General features: G+C 42.8%; 3 protein-coding genes across 4 annotated transcripts; 2 read left to right on the top strand and 1 right to left on the bottom strand.

The window, feature by feature from the left end:
• Positions 1-152: 152 nt before the first annotated feature.
• LOC105280387 (DNA mismatch repair protein Mlh1) lies at positions 153-4,047 on the top strand. Its single transcript, XM_011340905.3, has 9 exons — positions 153-379; positions 472-535; positions 602-801; positions 892-1,120; positions 1,238-1,439; positions 1,518-2,751; positions 2,829-2,892; positions 2,961-3,159; positions 3,263-4,047. The coding sequence occupies exons 1-9, from the start codon at positions 267-269 to the stop codon at positions 3,553-3,555; spliced, it is 2,598 nt and encodes an 865-aa protein (XP_011339207.1). The 5' UTR covers positions 153-266; the 3' UTR covers positions 3,556-4,047.
• LOC105280388 (grpE protein homolog 1, mitochondrial) lies at positions 3,633-5,585 on the bottom strand. Its single transcript, XM_011340906.3, has 4 exons — positions 5,438-5,585; positions 4,483-4,912; positions 4,241-4,324; positions 3,633-4,168 (listed from the first exon to the last, which is right to left on the bottom strand). The coding sequence occupies exons 1-4, from the start codon at positions 5,521-5,523 to the stop codon at positions 4,061-4,063; spliced, it is 708 nt and encodes a 235-aa protein (XP_011339208.1). The 5' UTR covers positions 5,524-5,585; the 3' UTR covers positions 3,633-4,060.
• Positions 5,586-6,881: 1,296 nt separating this feature from the next.
• LOC105280383 (protein piccolo) lies at positions 6,882-18,335 on the top strand. Of its 2 annotated transcripts, XM_011340897.2 has the most exons (9): positions 6,882-7,875; positions 8,991-9,079; positions 9,283-9,447; positions 9,543-9,659; positions 9,743-10,081; positions 10,172-10,740; positions 10,846-10,991; positions 11,111-12,483; positions 12,716-18,335. In XM_011340897.2, the coding sequence occupies exons 1-9, from the start codon at positions 7,848-7,850 to the stop codon at positions 16,706-16,708; spliced, it is 6,819 nt and encodes a 2,272-aa protein (XP_011339199.2). In that variant the 5' UTR covers positions 6,882-7,847; the 3' UTR covers positions 16,709-18,335. The 2 variants fall into 2 exon arrangements, with proteins under 2 accessions (XP_011339199.2, XP_011339200.2); XM_011340898.2 differs by lacking the exon at positions 8,991-9,079 and having other exon boundaries at positions 7,363-7,875.
• The last annotated feature ends 899 nt before the right edge of the window (positions 18,336-19,234 follow it).

Raw genomic sequence — 19,234 nt, 5'->3', positions numbered from 1 at the left:
GAATTACATAATGCTAAACTCTCTCTAATCAATAAAAATAGCAAGCGGCCACTATATATACGAATATCTAGACATCATGGTTCCGATCCGAAAAGTGGAAGCGCGTGACGTTAATGACATCTAGTGTAGAAAGCAGCATTTTGACTAACTTCACGCTTCAAACCCTTATTTAAATATTGGCGCCGATTTAACTAGCGGTACGTACGGAGTACTTTTGTCTCACTTTGCGTAATAAATAATCATTCACGGGAACGATTTTGAGTAACATGTGCACGCCGGCAAAGATTAAAAAATTAGATGAAGTCGTGGTGAATAGGATCGCAGCCGGGGAGGTGATCCAAAGGCCGTCAAACGCGTTGAAAGAATTAATAGAGAATAGGTTAGTATTCGAACACTCCGCTCTCCGTTGTTATACATATTTCATATATTCATAACATTTCTTACGTATTAATTAACTCCTTGACGTTACAGCCTGGATGCCAAAGCAACGAATATACAAATCACTACAAAGGAAGGAGGCCTGAAGCTGCTGCAGGTATTTAATGATGCTTGTTACGATTTTAATCATTACTAATGTCTAATAATGGTAATTCGGGTTTAGATCCAAGACAATGGTACGGGCATTCGGAAAGAAGACATGGACATCGTGTGCGAAAGATTCACAACTAGTAAGTTGCAGAAATTTGAGGATCTCGGTACACTCACAACGTTCGGATTTCGGGGGGAAGCTCTGGCCAGTATCAGTCACATAGCGCTTCTCAGTATCACGACGAAAACTGCAGATGAAAAGTGTGCCTACAAGTACGTAAATGTCGATGTTACAATGAAGCAATGGACTTTACTCATTTTTTGTACGTTGAAACATAAGGTAGCTGTCGCTCAATGTTGTAGAGCATCGTACATTAATAGCAAGCTAAAGGCACCGCCAGCACCTTGCGCTGGAAATCAGGGCACCGTAATAACAATAGAGAATCTGTTTTACAACGTGGCAACTCGAAGGAAGGCTCTGTCGAATCAGTCCGAGGAATTTAGCAAGATCACGGAGGTAGTTATGAGATACGCCGTGCACAATCCAACGGTGGGATTTACGTTAAAGAAGCACGGTGAGCCGAGTCCACAAGTAAGATAAATTGTATTCTGTGTACGATATGCTGTAGCAATATATTGTAAAACATTGGTTAAAATGTGTATTATTATATTTTACTTGTACTCTACATTTGATCATACTTTTTTTTAGGTTCGAACGCCACACAATTCAACGAAACAAAGTAACGTAAGAATATTATACGGTAACCCAGTCGCTCGTGAACTATTGGAGGTGGAGCTTGCGGACGAGGCTTATAAGTTTAAAATGCACGGTTTAGTGACAAATGCAAATTACACAAATAAACGGATGGTGATGCTCCTGTTTATTAACAATCGTTTGGTCGATTCCTCTTGTAAGGCACCGTTGGACGTATCAACAGTTTTAATTCTCTAATTTTTTCTTAATTTTGATATTCATTATCGAATTTCAGCGATCCGTAAAATGTTGGAGGAATTGTATTCCGTGTACCTCTCAAAAAAGGCCCATCCATGGTGTTACATATCTCTGGACATCAATCCGCAAAATATCGATGTTAACGTACATCCAACGAAACATGAAGTGCGCTTTCTTCACGAAGATTCGATAATTGAGAGGATGAAGTTCGCTCTAGATGAGAGGCTGACCGGTAACAGCGCGTCTAGAACGTTTTACTTGCAAGCCAGACTGCCGAAAGCAGACATAACTAAAGAAGTTCTCGAAGAAGTATTGCCGGAGTACGACAAGGCGAATCCGAATAAATCAAAAAAAATTTATCAGAAGGAATTGGTGAGGACGGATTCGTCCGATCAGAAGCTGGACAGATTTAATTTTACCATACACTCTGCCTCCCATGCTAAAGAAAGTGTTGACGCTACCACGAAAGAATCGTCACCGAACGTGGAATCTGAATCTCTTAATCCATTAGAAAAAGATGTATCTGCTATCACCACAGGAAATCCGCCTGCTCATGGTCAAGATAAAGATTTAAATTTGAATCGAAGTGACGTGGAAAACGATCTTCCGCTACAAGAAACTCCAGTTCGTGATAGTTCAATACATTGGGAAGATCTAGTAGATGCGAAAACTTCAGCCTCATCAGATTCGCAAAACACTTGTAATCCCATTGCTCCTGCAGAAAATGACAAGTCGGAAAATGTTCGTCCGGAGTCGAACACGTTCGACATTTCCGAATTTTTACGAGACTTGGACGAAACGGCGGATAGTCGCGCAGCAGACGAGTTGGAAACGGATACCGTAGCCGAGAGAGCCCTCAAGCAAGTGTATCAATATTTCGGAAACAAAGAGATTATCGATAGAAAGACAAATGTAGAGGAACAAAAAACACAAACTACATCGCAGGATATGAGTGATAATAATAAGGACGGAGGTGAAAGTTCGGTACCTGATGCAACTCAATCTGACAATGTACTTCCACCTGAGGGCGATTCTTCCGCCGATAGATCTCCAAAGGCTGCAAAGCAATTCAAGTCATATTCCATAAATAATTTTAAACACGAGGTAAAATTAACGAGCATCTTACAGTTGCGCAAGGAAGCTGAAGATGAATGTCACGAGGGACTGAGAAATATTCTGGACAACTTGACATTCGTCGGCTGCATCGATCAGAATTCAGCTTTGATACAGAGCGGAGTGAATCTGTATATTTGCAACAGTAAAAAGTTGACGTAAGACAATTATATCACATTACGAAAATGTAATACAAGTTGTATACAATATATAACTTCAGAATATTATTTTTTAGGGAAGAACTTTTTTATCAGATTATGCTGTACGATTTTGCAAATTTTGGTGTCATCAAATTTTCGGTACGTATTGCAAATGAAATAAACTCGACTTATTTTGTAAGCATCTAATATTGAATTTACTTTCTCAGGAACGGATATCGTTGTTCGACTTAGCGATGATTGCTTTAGATTCGGGTGAGACCGGATGGACCGAAGAGGATGGTCCAAAAGAAGAACTAGCGGCGAGGGTAAAAGAGCTGCTTTTAGAAAAGGCGGACATGATGAACGAATATTTTTCAATTGTTCTGGATAAAATGGGAAATTTAAGATCGTTACCTATGTTATTAGGTGAATGTAATTTAATATCATTACGATATATTTTATTTATTTGGATATTTTAATACGATATATTTGCAAAAAGATGAATTAATGCTATTTGATAACATTTCAGATAAATATTTTCCATACGAAGCAGAAATTCCATTGTACATAATGCGATTAGCAACGGAGGTTGATTGGAGGAAGGAGCAATCATGCTTCCAAAATATCTGCCGAGAAACGGCAAGGTTTTACAGTTATATCAATCCAAAGCATCAGTCGCACGATTGGAAGTACGTAACCGAACACGTTTTATATCCTGCAATCAAAGAGAGTTTACTTCCGCCGAAGCATTTCGCTCACGACTCGACGATATTGCAAATCGCCAGTTTACCAGACTTGTACAAAGTATTTGAGAGATGTTGAAATGTATTTTTTACCTTGTAAAAAAATATAGAATGTGAAACAACTTGTACACTATGACACAAACTGAATAATTTAAATCGAAACTGTAATCAAGTGTTTAATTTATATAAATCGTACAGAGTATTACAAAACTTATGATAATTTTTCATATTAAGACACGTCACAGACTGAAGATAAAATGAAACATGTATCATCATTTTCGTTATATAATTTGCGTGACATTTATCATCTTCCGCAGCAATTTTGACATCTATGATGCGAATAATAATGTATTTATATGATAAAAACAATTTTGATGCAAGTACGACAATATACGACAAGCGTCTTTATGTACAGGTATATTTTTTTGCTCTTGTACACTATAAAATATTAACATTGGATTCCTATTTTGTATATTAAACTTCGAAGAAAATTATAATTTATACCAATTGTGCTATATGTCACATTGTAATGTGATTTAACAAGTTGTCCCGTAAAATAAATGATCTATCTTTACACCAGATAGTTATCCTTTGGCGACACCCACTAGAGCTGGTCTCACTATCCTTTCGTGTAATTTGTATCCTACTTTCGATACAACTACAATTGTTCCAGGCTCTTTACCTTCAACCTCCTGAAAAGTTTTTTCCGTTTACTCAAATATTACCATGCAAATGAAGAATTTTATTACACGTGTAAATCTTACTTGTTGAAATAGCGCTTCGTGCTCATTGGGGTCAAATTTTTCATTTATTGGATTTAGTGAAACTAGGCCGTGTTTATTGAAAACCTAAAACAAAAAACAAGTTTAACGTTATATAATAAAATATATATTACGAGTCTTGCAGTTCAAATTCTGTGTAAAAAAATTAATGTTTCTTGTTCAAGAAAGCTGCAATATATTTCTGATATTTAATTATTATAAAATCAAGATACAAGAAATCTTACTTTATGTAATTGAGCTTCTGTCATCATTAAACCTTCATACAAGCTCTTCAGATGTGGATTCTTCTCCGTTATCTCATCCTTTGGTACACTTTCGGTTGCCTTGCCTAACACATCCGCTACATCTAAGAGATCCTTACAAAAACCTTGAATACCAAAAAGTTTGGCATCATTAATTTGCTTGGTGAGCCTAACTCTGATATTCTCGCCTTCGGCCAGCGCTCTTTTATATTTATCCTCGAGTGATTCTTTAGTTTCTTTAAGTTCGGTGATTTCTTTGTTGATGAGCTCAAGCTCCGTCTTTAACTTCTTCTCGTTTTCTGTAAGCTTTTGGACTGGAGGAGCATTACCAGGAGTATCTGGTTCCTTTTTTTCTATAATTGTGCTGTAGTGTTGGACTTGCCAGGAATATCCTGAAGATACATGTGGCAACCTATAATTACATAACCTCTTAATCACTTCCATAACAATTACAAAACAATTTTAAGAAACTTCATTTTAATGCAATTGAAACATTAGCCTCCAACATATTTGTTTCAAAAGAAAAAATATTGTCATGATTATATCTCATTGTCTTGTGCGCATTTAAAAGTTTCAATTCAAAAGTGTGCATCAATAAATATCGTCAAAAATATCTTTGATACTATTAATACATCTTCATAATTATATTTGCTTTATTAAAGCTTTGCTAAATAGACATTTAGTAAAATTAAAAACTTTCCATATCTACTACATCCGCAATACATTTAGCATTAAAAATTGCTCGATACTCCAAAAATTTAAATAACAAGATACTTTTTACCATTAATTAACAATAATCATATTTACTTTCAAAAAAAACAAAACAGAATAAATAAAATGTAACTTTAACAGCTAACCTCAACTGTCGACTTAGAAACACGTGATTCTGCAATAAGCGCTTAATTACAGTTTATATTAACGTGAAACGTCAGCTCACCTATGCAAGCCACTTTTACTTATATGATACAAATTGTCGATTGTCAGACGACTAAATCGCAATACCGGTACAACTATCGATGCCATCGTTCGCTTACGGCTCAACGAGATCTCGTGAGAGGAATGATGAAATCAACAGACTGCAACGATCATTAACAATCATGCTCCAAGAAGAGAAATGTCATTCTGTTCAGTGTTCACTTATTTTAGTTCATGACAATGGCTCAACCAATCAGGAGCATGTACTGAAACAAAATTGAATTTAAGTGCTTCATTAAGGCTAATCCTTACGTATGAGTATTCATCAATTTCTATGTAACATCTAACCTTCACGAAGTACATCGGCATATTTTAGAAAAACAAGGAACAATATCGTGCAAAATGAAACATATTTCTTTACGTTGCATTATTATATTAAGGGATGCTGGAGCTGCTAGTGAACTTCGCGATGGTGCTGCCATCGCACAATATTTGCACAATAAAATGCTTTTTACAAAAATTTGGCAATTTATACGCACAAAATCGCTGTTGAGCGGTGTTTGGACACAATTAAGGAATATGAGGATGCTTTTCGAAGTGACTTTAGAAGCGTCATAAAAGAGAATTCTGTGTTCTCCTGTGTTCTAACCTCTAATCCTAAAGGAAAACACAGAATTCTCTTTTATGACGCTTCTAAAGTCACTTCGAAAAGCATCCTCATATTCCTTAATTGTGTCCACACACCGCTCAACAGCGATTTTGTGCGTACAAATTGCCAGATTTTTGTAAAAAGCATTTTATTGTGCAAATATTGTGCGATGGCAGCACCATCGCGAAGTTCACTAGCAGCTCCAGCATCCCCTTAATACGCATAAAGGTGCTAATTCATGAGACGCTGAAAAGCAGCATCGAGCGTCGTCACGTGACATCACATTGACGCTAGCGTCAGAGAAAAGAAGTCGAATGATTTCAGCTTCAAGCGTCAAGGTAGCAGAAAAAACAGCGTCAATCGATTAAAACGAAAGTGAAAGAAATATGGAAAAGATAAAAAATTTTCATTATTAATTATCAAAAACGATATGTTAATTACGAAAATGATATTATACACAATAATTCAGTTCTAATGAGTGTGTTAAGAAATATACCAGTAAATACTGTAACCTAACATTCACGTGCTAATGTGACTCTGAAAGCAGCGTTGAACGTCGACGCTGGAAATTCGACGCTGAATCTATTGGCGCACTATTGGCGCGATTTGATCACGTGACCTGTTTTGACGCTAAAAGTGAGCGTCGAGCGTCAGCATGAAAAAGCACCTTAACTGATAATATTGCGAATAATGTGGACACGTGTTCGCTTTCAGTCCGCCCCTCTAGCGGCAGATGACGATAACGTTTCGCGCCACGCGTCGCTAGTCGCGCATCTGTGTCGCGCGCGCTCACAGGCCCAAGCGAGTTGCAGTTATTGCTGCATAGTCCGCGCCAGTTTGCGCCAGTCCGCGCCCGAGTGTGTCTCGTTCGGAAGCGTTGCGTTCGCGTATCGCGCATCAGGTACATATCGTCGAGCGAAATACGCGCGCAGCGTAGCGTTGTGTCGACATCTACCTACCTATCCGCCTGCCCGCCCGTCTACCGAAAGTGTCGGAGCAATTGACGAAGCGTCGTCTCGAGGTCGCGTTCGAGTGCGCGTTTGGCGGGGCCGCAGCGGCGGCTGGTGGTTATGTGTTTCGAGTACGCGTCATGCGGCCCGATTAGAATGGTCGTGGGTGTCGCGCGCGAGTCTCGCGGACTGCACGACGACCGCGTTGCGGTGAGATAAATCCAGCGAGCGAGCCGACGACGACGACGAACGACGACCCGCTCCGCTCCGCGTCGAACGACGGCTCCGGCGGTACGCGCGAATGCGCCCTACGTCGTTGGCCGCCTCTACCGATCCCTCGCGAACTAACTCGGCGGCCAGCGGGCGACCACGCTCGGCGAGCTGTGCGAGCCCGCGATCGCACGGTCGCTCACGTTCGCCAGGACTAGTGTCGTGAGTGTCATTCACCGCCGATGCGCATCCCGATACTCGAAGATACGGGCTCAGCGCGTACACGTACACGCGCACACGCACGCGTACTATTATACATACACGTATACACACGTACGACCGCCGGGCGGCGGAAGTGTTTTGCTCGGTCCTCCTCGTCGCGCGCGCACGGTCTGCGCTAGGCGCTATACGGGGCTTTTGGATCGCCGCCTCTCTCTCTCGCTCGCTCGCTCGCTCGCCCTCGCTCTCTCCTGCTGCGGCGCCGGGTACGGCCTACCCAAGGAAGGTAATCCGCGCTCGCTCCGTCGTGACCCGACCGGACTCTTCGGCGCCGACCACCGTCAAGTTCCCGTGTCCCGCCCTGACGCACCGACTCGCCCGGTTCGCCCGCCATACGACGGGTTATGTTTCCTACTTTCATCGGGATCCTGGGTACGTAGCCGCCGTTATCTAGGCTGCCTCGCGTAGACGTGATCGCGCACTAGAGCGAATGGTGCACACAACAAATCGCGGGCTAATTGATACATATATGTGTGTGTGTATTGAGTTTTGTTTTGCTGGTCGAGCGACCAGGCAAAAGCCGTATTATCTTTTTGCGGCAAGAAATGTAGAAAGGTGATGATCGCCTGATTCTGGATTCGTAGAATCGAGGTTTTGCTTCTGTTTATCGTGCGATTCGGAATCTTGAATGTTTCAATCGAGGGAGGCACAATATTTTATATTGCGCAATATTTTATATTCTCGATTGTCACTGAAAAGAAATTGGGATAATATGCGATATAGAGTTGAATTGGTAGATGGAATTATTGTTATCCAAAGATGTGTAAACATTTTTGTAGATTTTAATTATGGTAAATTTCATATATGTCAACTTGTGACATGTTCAAAATTATGGAAGTGTAATTCAATTTAATTAATTATACATGTTTTCATGCATGTATACATCCTGCAAATAAAATCAGTGAAGCAATTAACTTATAGTAGTCTAAAGCAATGTAATAAATTATGATGAATATGATGAGTATTTAAATTTGAATAAATCAAATCATATTTAGAGACACTTTGTTGCAAGCAGGTGAAGAGATTTATAATATTGAACTATAATAGAAACAATTATGTCTTGAAAGTACTAATTATCTCAACAACTGTAGAGAGATGCAATTGTTTCCATTAATTGTTTGATTGTAATTAATAATCATTACTTAAATTTATTTATTTAAATTTAGAATTTAAATAAAATTATTAAATTTAATTACAATTTATATAATTAGAATTTATATTAAACAAATTGGTAAATGTATATTATTTTTGTTAATTATGTTTTATTGGAAAGTATTACTTCTGTCTAATATAAGAGAGCAAAATATTTAAAATATGATTGAAATTAGAATTTATTAATAATGAATATGCCATTTTATATGTCAAATATCTTCGTCTGTAATTCCAAAGAGTTTTATCTGGAACAACAGATAAAATATATTGATTACTTTGAAATAGATGGTAGAATTAAGATGAAGGAACTCTTAATTGTTCCTTTATTTTTTTAGACATTCAATCGTGGTGGGAGGTGCCAAGTATAGCACACTTTTGCTCATTATTTAGAGCTGCCTTCAATCTTCTGGATTTTGATATTGAGGTACCTAGCTAAATGCTAACTCTTTTACGAGTAAGCAGTGTACATAATATCCGTTAGAAATGCTTCAGCATTTAGACAGTGGAGTAGCTTTCACGCTTCAGCTTTACTATTAACTGGCTTCTGCATCGGTTTATTTTCTCCTTCACATTGTAAATACTTTGCAATGAAATCTGGTCTCTAATGTTGGTACTATAAAATTGTAGGATTTAGAGGAAGCTTTATTAACGGACGGAGGTACCGAGGGACGACTACTTCAGGAATTAATAGTAAAATTATTAGAAGGTTGCTTACCAAATGACACCCGCAATGACATCTCCACCTTTAATTATCAGATGTTTTTGCGTAGACTCTTTCGGAAAAAATGCCAAGTAAGTACATGTCTTTTTTTATTGCTTTGCGAATTCCTCAGCGCACCAACGCTCACGACAAAGTGTAATCTGAATACGTATTTTTATCTGTACAGGAATACAAATGCGAAAATCCATTCAATACAGACGTAGATTTTGAGTTGCTACCACTTCGTCAAAAAGTAGAAATACTACGTGCGCTCTGTGACTTCAGACTAGACGCCGAAGACGTAGTATGTATTTAATTAAACAGACTATCGCAATATTTTATGTATGCGTTGTTATGTGTGTTACTTAATAATTGTATCGACAACAGGAGCAGTCATTGAGCAATTTGGACTCGGACAGTCTGCGAGTCGAACCTTTGGGTCATGATCGTAAGAATTCTGCCTACTGGTACTTCTACGGCACTCGACTGTATCGGGAGGATTACATTGACACTTCTAACAGTGCCTCACACAAGCATAAAAGTAAGCCAAGGGACAAAAAGCGTAAAAAACGACGGAACAGAGTGGCGAAGGAGGAACAGGAAGAGGAAGAGAAGGAGGAAACTAGTTTAATAGACAGCGAGAACAAGGGACGACAGAGCGTTTGGCAAGTCGTTTGTTTTACGCAGCAGGATTGGAGCAGATTAGTGGAAAAATTTCGCGACTCGGTAATGATCATTTCTGCCACTAGGAACAGACTTTCTACACTTTTGCACGAAAATGGCACGAGAGATGACTATCGATATTTATTTCTCCAGGAATACGACACCGAACGCAAGCTCTATCGTACATTGTCCGAGGACTTCATGCCTGAGATACCGAAATTATTCGACTTGAAGGAGAAACAGCAGCGGCGCAAACTGTTACAGCGTAACAGCTCACGAGTGCTTCGTAGCCAGGAACCGACGGCACAGATGGACGCAGTCATGGTTAGATCCAAGATTAAAACTAAGACGAGCAAGGGAACGAAAAAGGGGACACAAAGCTCGAAATCCGTTTACGTTAAGGAGGAAGCCGCGCCGCCGTTACCGACTCCGCCTCCGGTTCAGAAGAAGGGACGACAAACAAACAACTCCCTGGCCTCGGCCGTCGGCCAGATCGTAATTCACACTAGAGACGAAGTAGATGACTTGGAAAAAAAGAAGGGTGTTGGTAATCATAGTGACGGTAATTACGTGTCTTGTAATTACGGATATAAATACGGCTACTCGTTCGGGATCGAAGAGGAGGAACGGTGCGTCGGGATGCACAAAGTTCTCGAGAGTGTTAAGGATCACGTGGATGCCTGGCCATTCATTGATCCAGTAGATGAAGAGTACGCGCCAAGGTATGGCTTTCTATATATATATATTTCGAAAATATGACTGATACTAATAATGTAGTCTTAAATATCTAATGCTGCAAGTAAATGTAACAACGATTATTTTTATAGGTATTACAGCGTAGTACGTAGGCCTATGGATCTTAGTACTATGGAAGAAAAACTAGAAGCCGGCTCGTACAAGAATTTGAATCAATTTAAACGTGATTTTCGACTCATCGTCGACAACTGTAGGCAGTACAATGGCTCTGATAACGGTGTGCAAATATTTTCGTACCTGCTACTACCTGCTAAGAATACTTTCAAATGTTCCCATGAGTTTACCGATATTTCATTTATATTTTTCATCACAAACATTTACCTGTCTAACTTGCAGAGTACACAGAGATGGCGATTAATCTCAAGGAAGCGTTTGACAAAGCTGTGAGCCGATATCTGGAATCAGAATCCAGTGATGAGGATCCTACTACATCTGCCCGGTCGTTAGCTGGAACACCTACATCTCCATCATATCCTTCACGTCAGTTATCTTCGTCGCATCATAACGCACGTAAGCGTTCGAAAAAGTCAACTAAGAAAGCCAAATCATACAAACCCGAGAGTAGAACAAAATCTAAGAATAACGAAAAAGTAGACGAGGATGAGAAGCGGAACAAAAGTATTAAGGTCGCGAAAAAGAAACGAGGAAAGAAGAAAGGTAAAAAGGCGAGAGAGGAAGAGTCAGATGAGGACGATGAAGAGCAAGAAGATCAAGAGAGCGAAGATGCAATATCCGAAACTAGTATTGTAGCATCAAAGAAAAGGAAAAGTGTCGATGTAAATAGTTTACTTAAGACAAAAAAGCTATCTAAAGACGCGGAAGAATTAAAAACGTCTAGTAAAAGGACGAGCAAGGAGCGACGCCAACTGAAAAAGGATTCGGAAATTGTACGTTCTGCGAAAGAGACGAAAGAGAATAAAAAGCGAAAGGAGGATTTCGAGGAAGATTATGAACCTCCGGTGATCGCGAAAAGCAAGAGTAGGAAAATCGAAAAGAGAGAACTCGAGGAAACCGGAATATTGACAGACAACACTAAAAAAAGCAAATTAAGAAAGATTGAAGTTAAAGAAAGCGATGCAGTATTGGAGGAAGACAAAAACCAATCTTCCCATGCGAAAACGAAAAAAAATCGTAAGAAGGAGAAGGCGAGTTTAAAGACTGCAACAAAGGCTGATATAAAATCCGATAAGAGTCAAAAACAAAAGGAGAGAAAATCAAAAAAGAACGACGAATTAAAAAATGGAGAGTTAAAGAGTCAGGCAGATTCCAAAGATGTAGAATTAGAAAGTGCTTTAAATACAAAGCACGCTCACATCTCGAAGAAACTTTCTACGTTAATTGATAATAAGGATGTAGACTCGCTCGATAGTTTAAAGGATAAAATAAGTGATAGAAAACGTGAGGAAAAATTGAAGAACGAGAAAGAGAAGCAGAAGAAAGCAGCAAAGAGCGACACTCACGGTATCTATACAAAAAAAGTGCCTTCAAACAGTAGTACTTTCCACGACAATGACAAAGACAGTGTAAAGCGATCGAAGTCGAAGAAGGGTACGAAGGAGGATAAGATCACGAATGATACGGCTAAGAAACAAGATCCGGAAATTAGCGAAAGTAAGAAAGCCACTCACGTCAAACATACCAAAGGATCGGGAGCCGAAGAGAATTCTGTGATGCAAGCGTTATATCAAGCGACGGAGAAGACGCTTCACGTAAGCTCACGAACTTTTTAAAATCTGATCGAAAATAGAAAATAAAGTAAGTTTAGAAATTAAACTTTAAAAAGAAATAAAATCTTAAATGTAATATACAGTTTTTCAAAACTTAATAATATTAGAGATATTGATTTCTCTTTCATTTTGTGCACTTTTATATGAAATTATATATCTTTCAATTTTATTTTTATCGTGTAACATTAACTTGATTATATTATGCGTATGACAGGACATCAATAAATGGCTTGACGACGCACCCAAACTCTCGGGATTTTCCTCTGGCAGCGACTCTCCAGTACTTCATGCTTCCTCCGTAGAGTCCAGTCGATCAGGATCGAAAGTAGAGGCTGCGCGAAAGAGACCAGGTTCCATCAAGATGTTTGGTCCTCATGGACCGAGCCGACCGAAGAAAATACAACGCACGATAGATCGCTTGCAACCTGGCAAAAGTAAGGGAAATTTACTCCTGAAAAAACCGCTTAATTTGTCTAGCGCCAATGCCAGCGATGCCACGGTCTACGCTAGTAGTGATAACGACCAATCGAGCAAGGATATTGAGGAAGAACCGAAACTCAGCTTAGGGACTGTGCTGAAAAACGTGGATTCCATTCAGTTGATCTGCAAGAGTCTTGTATCGTCACCTAATCCCAATTTTTCAAACGATGACGAGGAAGATGATCATTCTGTTACTCCAGCACAAGGGTCTGGCATTAAAGAAGAGAAAACATCAGGTGCCAAGGGAGCTGTAAAGTCATCAGGCACGGTGGAGGAGAAAGAGGCTCGACCTAGTTCGACGGAAGAAGTGCAGAAACCGAAATCTGCCATGCCAAATTTGAGTGCCTGGTTCAAAGCTTTCGGAGCACCGAAATCAAAAAAGAAGGACGAGGAAGCAGAAGAGACCGCGGCCAAAAAAGATGGCGATTTGCAGGAAGTGTTTTGCGGCAGACAACGACGGTTGAGCACTGGCGGTAGCAGTGTGAGTGAATCGGTGTCTAGTTTCTCTCAGGAATCGCCACCGGCGTCACGTGCGGCACGTTCCCCGCAATGTCAACCCTCGATAACCCCAACCGAGCCAGTTAGAGGCGCGGGATTTTATCAGGATGCATTGTCGACTGGGAGCAGTCCTTACAACAGTCCTTATTACGCAACGCCACCGAGATACAGTGCGCAATTGCCACCTACACCATCCCCACAAAATCACCCTGTATCCCCGGCCTATCCATCATCTTACGAACAACAAGCACCTGCTTATTCTCAAGTACATGCACAACCACCGCATCAATCGCCGTATCAGAAATCTTCGCCTCAGGAGAATCCTTCTGAAACTTATTCACAGATGTCACCCACATTCTCACAGCGTTCGCCGCAGAGCAACTTCCCGCAGAACACCGTTCAGAGCGACTCTTATTCGCAACAGTTACCTCCTCCTAACAATCAAAATCAATCGCCCGTCTACCCGCAACACTCCCCGCAACCAATGCAGTCGGTTTATCCTCAACCATCGCCTCAAACGCCACCGTCGAATTACTCGCAGCCGTCACCGCAACAACCTCCTACTCCAAATTACTCTCAGCCGTCTCCGCAGCAGAACACAGTTGCTAATTATTCGCAACCCTCTCCCCAGGCGGTTGCCAATTACCCGCAAGCTTCTCCGCAGCAGCAACACTCTCCTTACTCACAATCCTCCCCCCAAACGCCGCCGAGTTATTCGCAACCATCTCCACAACAACATTCTCCGTACGCGCAATCCTCTCCGCAACAGTCCGCTGGATACGGCCGGCTTTCGCCGCAACCGCCGCCGACAAATTACTCTCAATCCTCGCCTCAACCACCTAACGCGTACCCGCAATCGTCTCCTCAACCGCCGAATTTCTCTCCGCAGTCTTCGCCGCAAACGCGTTCTGCCAACTACTCGCAACCATCACCACAACCCTTGACTTCCTACCCGACACCTCCGCAACACGGTAGAAATTACTCGCAATCGTCACTTCAGCAAATCCAGACTTTCCCCCAGCACTCGCCGCAAGCGCAGTCTCCTTTCTCCGAGCCGTCACCACAAAATAGCCCGTATTCCCAGACGTCGCCGCAATCGCTGACCAATTATTCGCAACCGTCTCCTCAACAACCACCGACGTACTCGCATCCACTGCACTCGCCGCAAACACCATCAAACTACTCGCAGCTTTCACCGCAACAACAAACACAAGCTCCGGCGACAGCAGCGACTGCGGCAAACTACTCACAACCATCGCCGCAACAGTCTCGTAATTACCCGCAATCCTCGCCGCAACAAAAGTCCACCTGCCCCGCGCAACCACCACAACAGTCGCCCAATTATTCGCAACCCTCTCCTCAACAGACCGCCAATTACTCTCAACTGCAATCGTCGAAAAGCTCGGAGGAGTATCCTGCTGCCACGGCGCCGCCCGCGAGTTACCCTCAAGACTTCAAGCAGAACCCCACGTACGTGCAACAGTCATCCACGACATCGTCCGTAAATGAATCTGAATCACATCGGGCGGAGTATCTCAAGTCTAATGCCATGGAGAAGCCCGCAACGGGCGACCAACAGAGAAACTTTCAAGCGGAATCGTCGTTGAATCTCAACGCGAATCATCAGATCTATCAATCGCCAAGTCAGTACCCGCCAACGTATCCAAACAGTTTCCCCAACATCGAGCTTCAGAGGTCTTCCTCGAGGCACAGCAGCCAACAACAGACGACGCAGCAATCGGCCCCGCAAGAGCGACCTGGTTTCACCGAGATCCAACCGCGCGGCTTCCTCGGCAAGGCGCCGCCCGGTAATAACGGCGAACAATTACCCGCACCTGCGCCGGACCAGACACAGTTGTTAGCATTCCAGCAGAACTTGACGACGGCACACGAGTCGCTGTACCCAACCGGTTTTCAACCATCCGGTTATCCGCTACCACCAAACGCAAGACCGATGTATCCCAGTCCGCATTATTTCGAGGCAGGCTCCAAGTCTGCCAGCGGTAGCAGCGGCGGTGGCAGCGGCGGGACACCCAACAGTCCCAGCAGCAATCCTCCCCCGATGAAGAAACGCGCGTACGAAGCAGCAGTGTCCAGCGGTGAGTCCAGTTCGCGTGGCTTATCACAGGAGGGTCCGGTGACGCGTCCGAGCCAAGAACAGTTCTCGAGCTTCGATCCGATGATGCCTCTTCCGCAGCCGGACGCCGTCGCGGCCGGCCAGTTCGACGGCACGCCGTTCGTTGGTAGCTTGGCCGATTCCGTGGCGACCAGTTCAGCGTACGCGCGATTGAGTCTCGGTCTGACTAGTCTGGGCCGACCGAGTAAGGAGCAACAGCAACTATTGACAATTCCTAGACCACCTCCTACGGCCAAACCAGAACATCTCGCCGCTTACGGTCGCGCTGGTGCGCCTGGCACCGAACTGGAACAGCTTAATCTGCTGCAAAGCCTGCAGAGCGCAGCGGCGAAGAATACCCAGGGGATTCTCGCGATATCGCGACGTGCCGGCGAGAGTATCGCGCCTGTCTCGGTAACGCCCACCGCAACGACACCGTCCAAGCCGAAGAAAAGCCGGAAGAGCAAACATCCGCAGCAACAGGAGCAGCAGACCGCGTCCGGAACGACTGTCACAACGTCCACCGATCAACAGGCAGGTATACCAGCCTTCCCACAGTACGCGGCAGCATCCGCTGCGACCGCCGTTGCCGCCGCCGACTCCATCGCTCTCAAGTCCGCCGCGGTGACGGTACCACCAGCTGGCAGTGCCTTCAACTTCGCCGCAGCCGCGGGCGGCGCGACTACCAGCCACGCGCCGTTCGCCTACGACAAGGATGCCACCGCCGCGGCTGCGTTCGCCTTCCTCACCGACGAGTTCCGCAACCCAACGAGCTACTACAGTATGGCTCTGCGGCAGCAGCAGCAGCAGCAGCAACAGCAACAGCAGCAACCGGTGGTGCCGCCGACGGTGACGAACGCCTCGGGCCAGCCAACCTGCAACAAGCTCGGCGGCCAACCGCCGCCACCACCGAGGAACTACCCGCCGCCACATCCGTTTCTCCACACAGCCGCCGCCGCTGCTCAGAGATCAGCCGCGGCCTACGTGCCACCGGTCTCCGCTTACGTTACGCCGCACGGGCCCAATCTCACGGTGGATCCAGCCGCTTATCAGCAGTACATACATTCGCTCTATGCTTTCCAACCGCCGCACCACAGACCGTCCTGGCTTTAGCCATTAAAAACGTTGTAACATCGATACTGGTTCGTGACATGATGACGACATTACTTCTGAATGGACCTGGAAGGATATCCTAGCAGAAGGAGGAATTGTACGAAGCAGGTGTAGCGCAATACCAAATACTGAAGTCGAAAGTCTCTTGGGGCGAGCGCGCGAGAGAGCAGTACGCTCCGTTTATTTTATATATTTTTTTCCGTTGACAAGAGGGACAATCCTCCCTACGACTTACATATTCGTATTTTTTACTAATATTTTCCTCTTTTTTTTACGTAATTGACAATTGTCGTATTCATGAGGCTCTCTACGGAATTAGATAAGTATCTATCGTAGACCTCCCTGACTGTGTAGCTTATTTTTTTTTCCTACGAGCAACAGCCGGTATCTGTGTACTTTTGGCATTTTTACACTATTTGTCGAAAGGGAGGAGGAAGTCTAGCTTCTATCCGGTAACGAATACCGTAATGTGTAGTCGTTTGTACATAAAGGACAAGTCTACTTTGGATATAGAAATTTTTGATAGTTTTCTAAAACGAGACTAACCGACAGGTTTTTGATAGCTCTAAGTCGAAGTCGCTAGCGCCGAGAGTATGTCGATCGTACGTCTATCAAAAGTTCCTCCGTGCAACGTTGAGCAAGACGTATCGACGAACAATGAGTAAACAATGAATAATATATACACATATTTATATGTGTATATATGTGTATGCGTACATGATAAGTTATTATGAATATTGTAATAATATTATAATAATTTACATTATAAATTGTTCATTTTTCGTGAATATGTTTTGTCCAACGCTTCGTGTTAACGCACGCGCGAACGAAAGAAAGAGAGAAACCGAGAATATGCGTGAGTGTGTGCGTGTTTGTTCATCGGGACGCGGGAATTGCCCTCGTAGTGACACGGTCCCTGTAGCCCCGCGGTTCTTCGGGTCCATAATTCGCTGTCACCTTTAGCCGTTGATTTTGCCGTTGAAGTTTCGATGCGTGTAGCATGACTACAATCTAATCGTCGACCATAGCAACGTATACTTGTACGAGACTTGTGCGAACCGGAGCAGATCTTATGTATAATAATGTCGAGCGCACTCCGTTACGCTGGTGTATGTTATGTAGATTACTTAGCGACATAAGGATAGCAACGTACGTTAGGCTTTCTTTGTATATATAAAACACATATCTCGCATAGACGATGTGCTCGATGTAAAGAGATCTCTACGTGATGAAGTCTCTGTGAGAAATCTGAAAGACATCTGATGGACGTTAGTTCACGACGATAGATAGACATGTTGAGAGGAAGAGAGAGAGAGAGATGCGTAATATAATGAAATATACGAGAGATCACAGAAAAATATATACATATGTGTACAAGCATGCGCGAACAAAAAAAAAACGAAGACGAAATATAACTGTAACACGCCGCTATTATCGTACACTCATTCATTCACATCTTTTATCGTTGAACAGAACTGGGATATCGTCGGAGAGAGTAAAAGAACGGTATATATATATATATATATATATATATATACACATTGAAACTTATAAATATATACATATATATTGTAAATGTATATTGTAAATGTATCTATGACAAATTAAAACACAGTTTGTTACAAAGTCGCTATTACGTTAGCTCTGTGATAACGGTTCAACTACGAGTATACACGTGAGCCTTGATCTTCTGCTTACCTGTTGATGACGAAGCATCCCAGTAAGCAAAATGTGTGCAATCTGCCAGCAGATTGGCAACGGATTACTGCAGAAGTCGATAGCAAATTGGCATCCGTTATGTCCGCATTAGAATAGTGATCTGCCAGCAGAGCCTGCTAACGGACTCTGACAGCAGATTGGCGGCAGATTGACAGCAGAAACCGAACAGAATCTGCAGCTTTTGGCCATTCATGTTTACGATATATTAAAGCATGTGTTTACTTTTAACACACTATAAATTGTTAAAAGAACGCATTTGTTTGTTTGTTAAATTAAAGTACATCTGGCTTGATGTGTCTTTCTGACAGTTCGTTGCATAATCTCTCTCTTATTGTTAATTTATTCTAATCTGAAGTCCGAATTTTGCTTTCGAACTTCAGATTGCTCGTGGCGTGCGTGAACTACATGGACGTTGTCCATGGGAGCCTCTGTGCCGTAAGTGCAAAAATTTTCAGAAAAATTAATATTGTCATGCCAAGGCGCGTATATTAACTTATAGAACTGTTAGGCTAAATCTTAACATCGAGTAAGAACTCGACGCGTGCACCGCATAGCGGTGCGGAGCGAAGACACATATTCATAGCCGTGTAAATTTGAATACTGTCAAAAGCTGCAGATCCTGTTCGGTTTCTGCTGCCAATCTGCTGTTAGAGTCCGCGCGCGCAGATCTTGCTCGGTTTCTGCCGCCAATCTGCCGTTAAATTCCGCGTGCGCAAATCTTGCTCGGTTTCTGTCGACAATCCGACTTCGAGCCATGTTTGCAGATTCTGCTCGGTTTCTGCCGCCAATCTGTTCTTAGATTTTGCG

This window comes from Ooceraea biroi, chromosome 1 (assembly GCF_003672135.1).
Source record: "Ooceraea biroi isolate clonal line C1 chromosome 1, Obir_v5.4, whole genome shotgun sequence".
NCBI classification, from domain to species: Eukaryota; Metazoa; Arthropoda; class Insecta; order Hymenoptera; family Formicidae; genus Ooceraea; species Ooceraea biroi.
The sequence above is the reverse complement of the archived record's forward strand: the minus strand, read 5'-3'. Positions and strand labels throughout refer to the sequence as shown.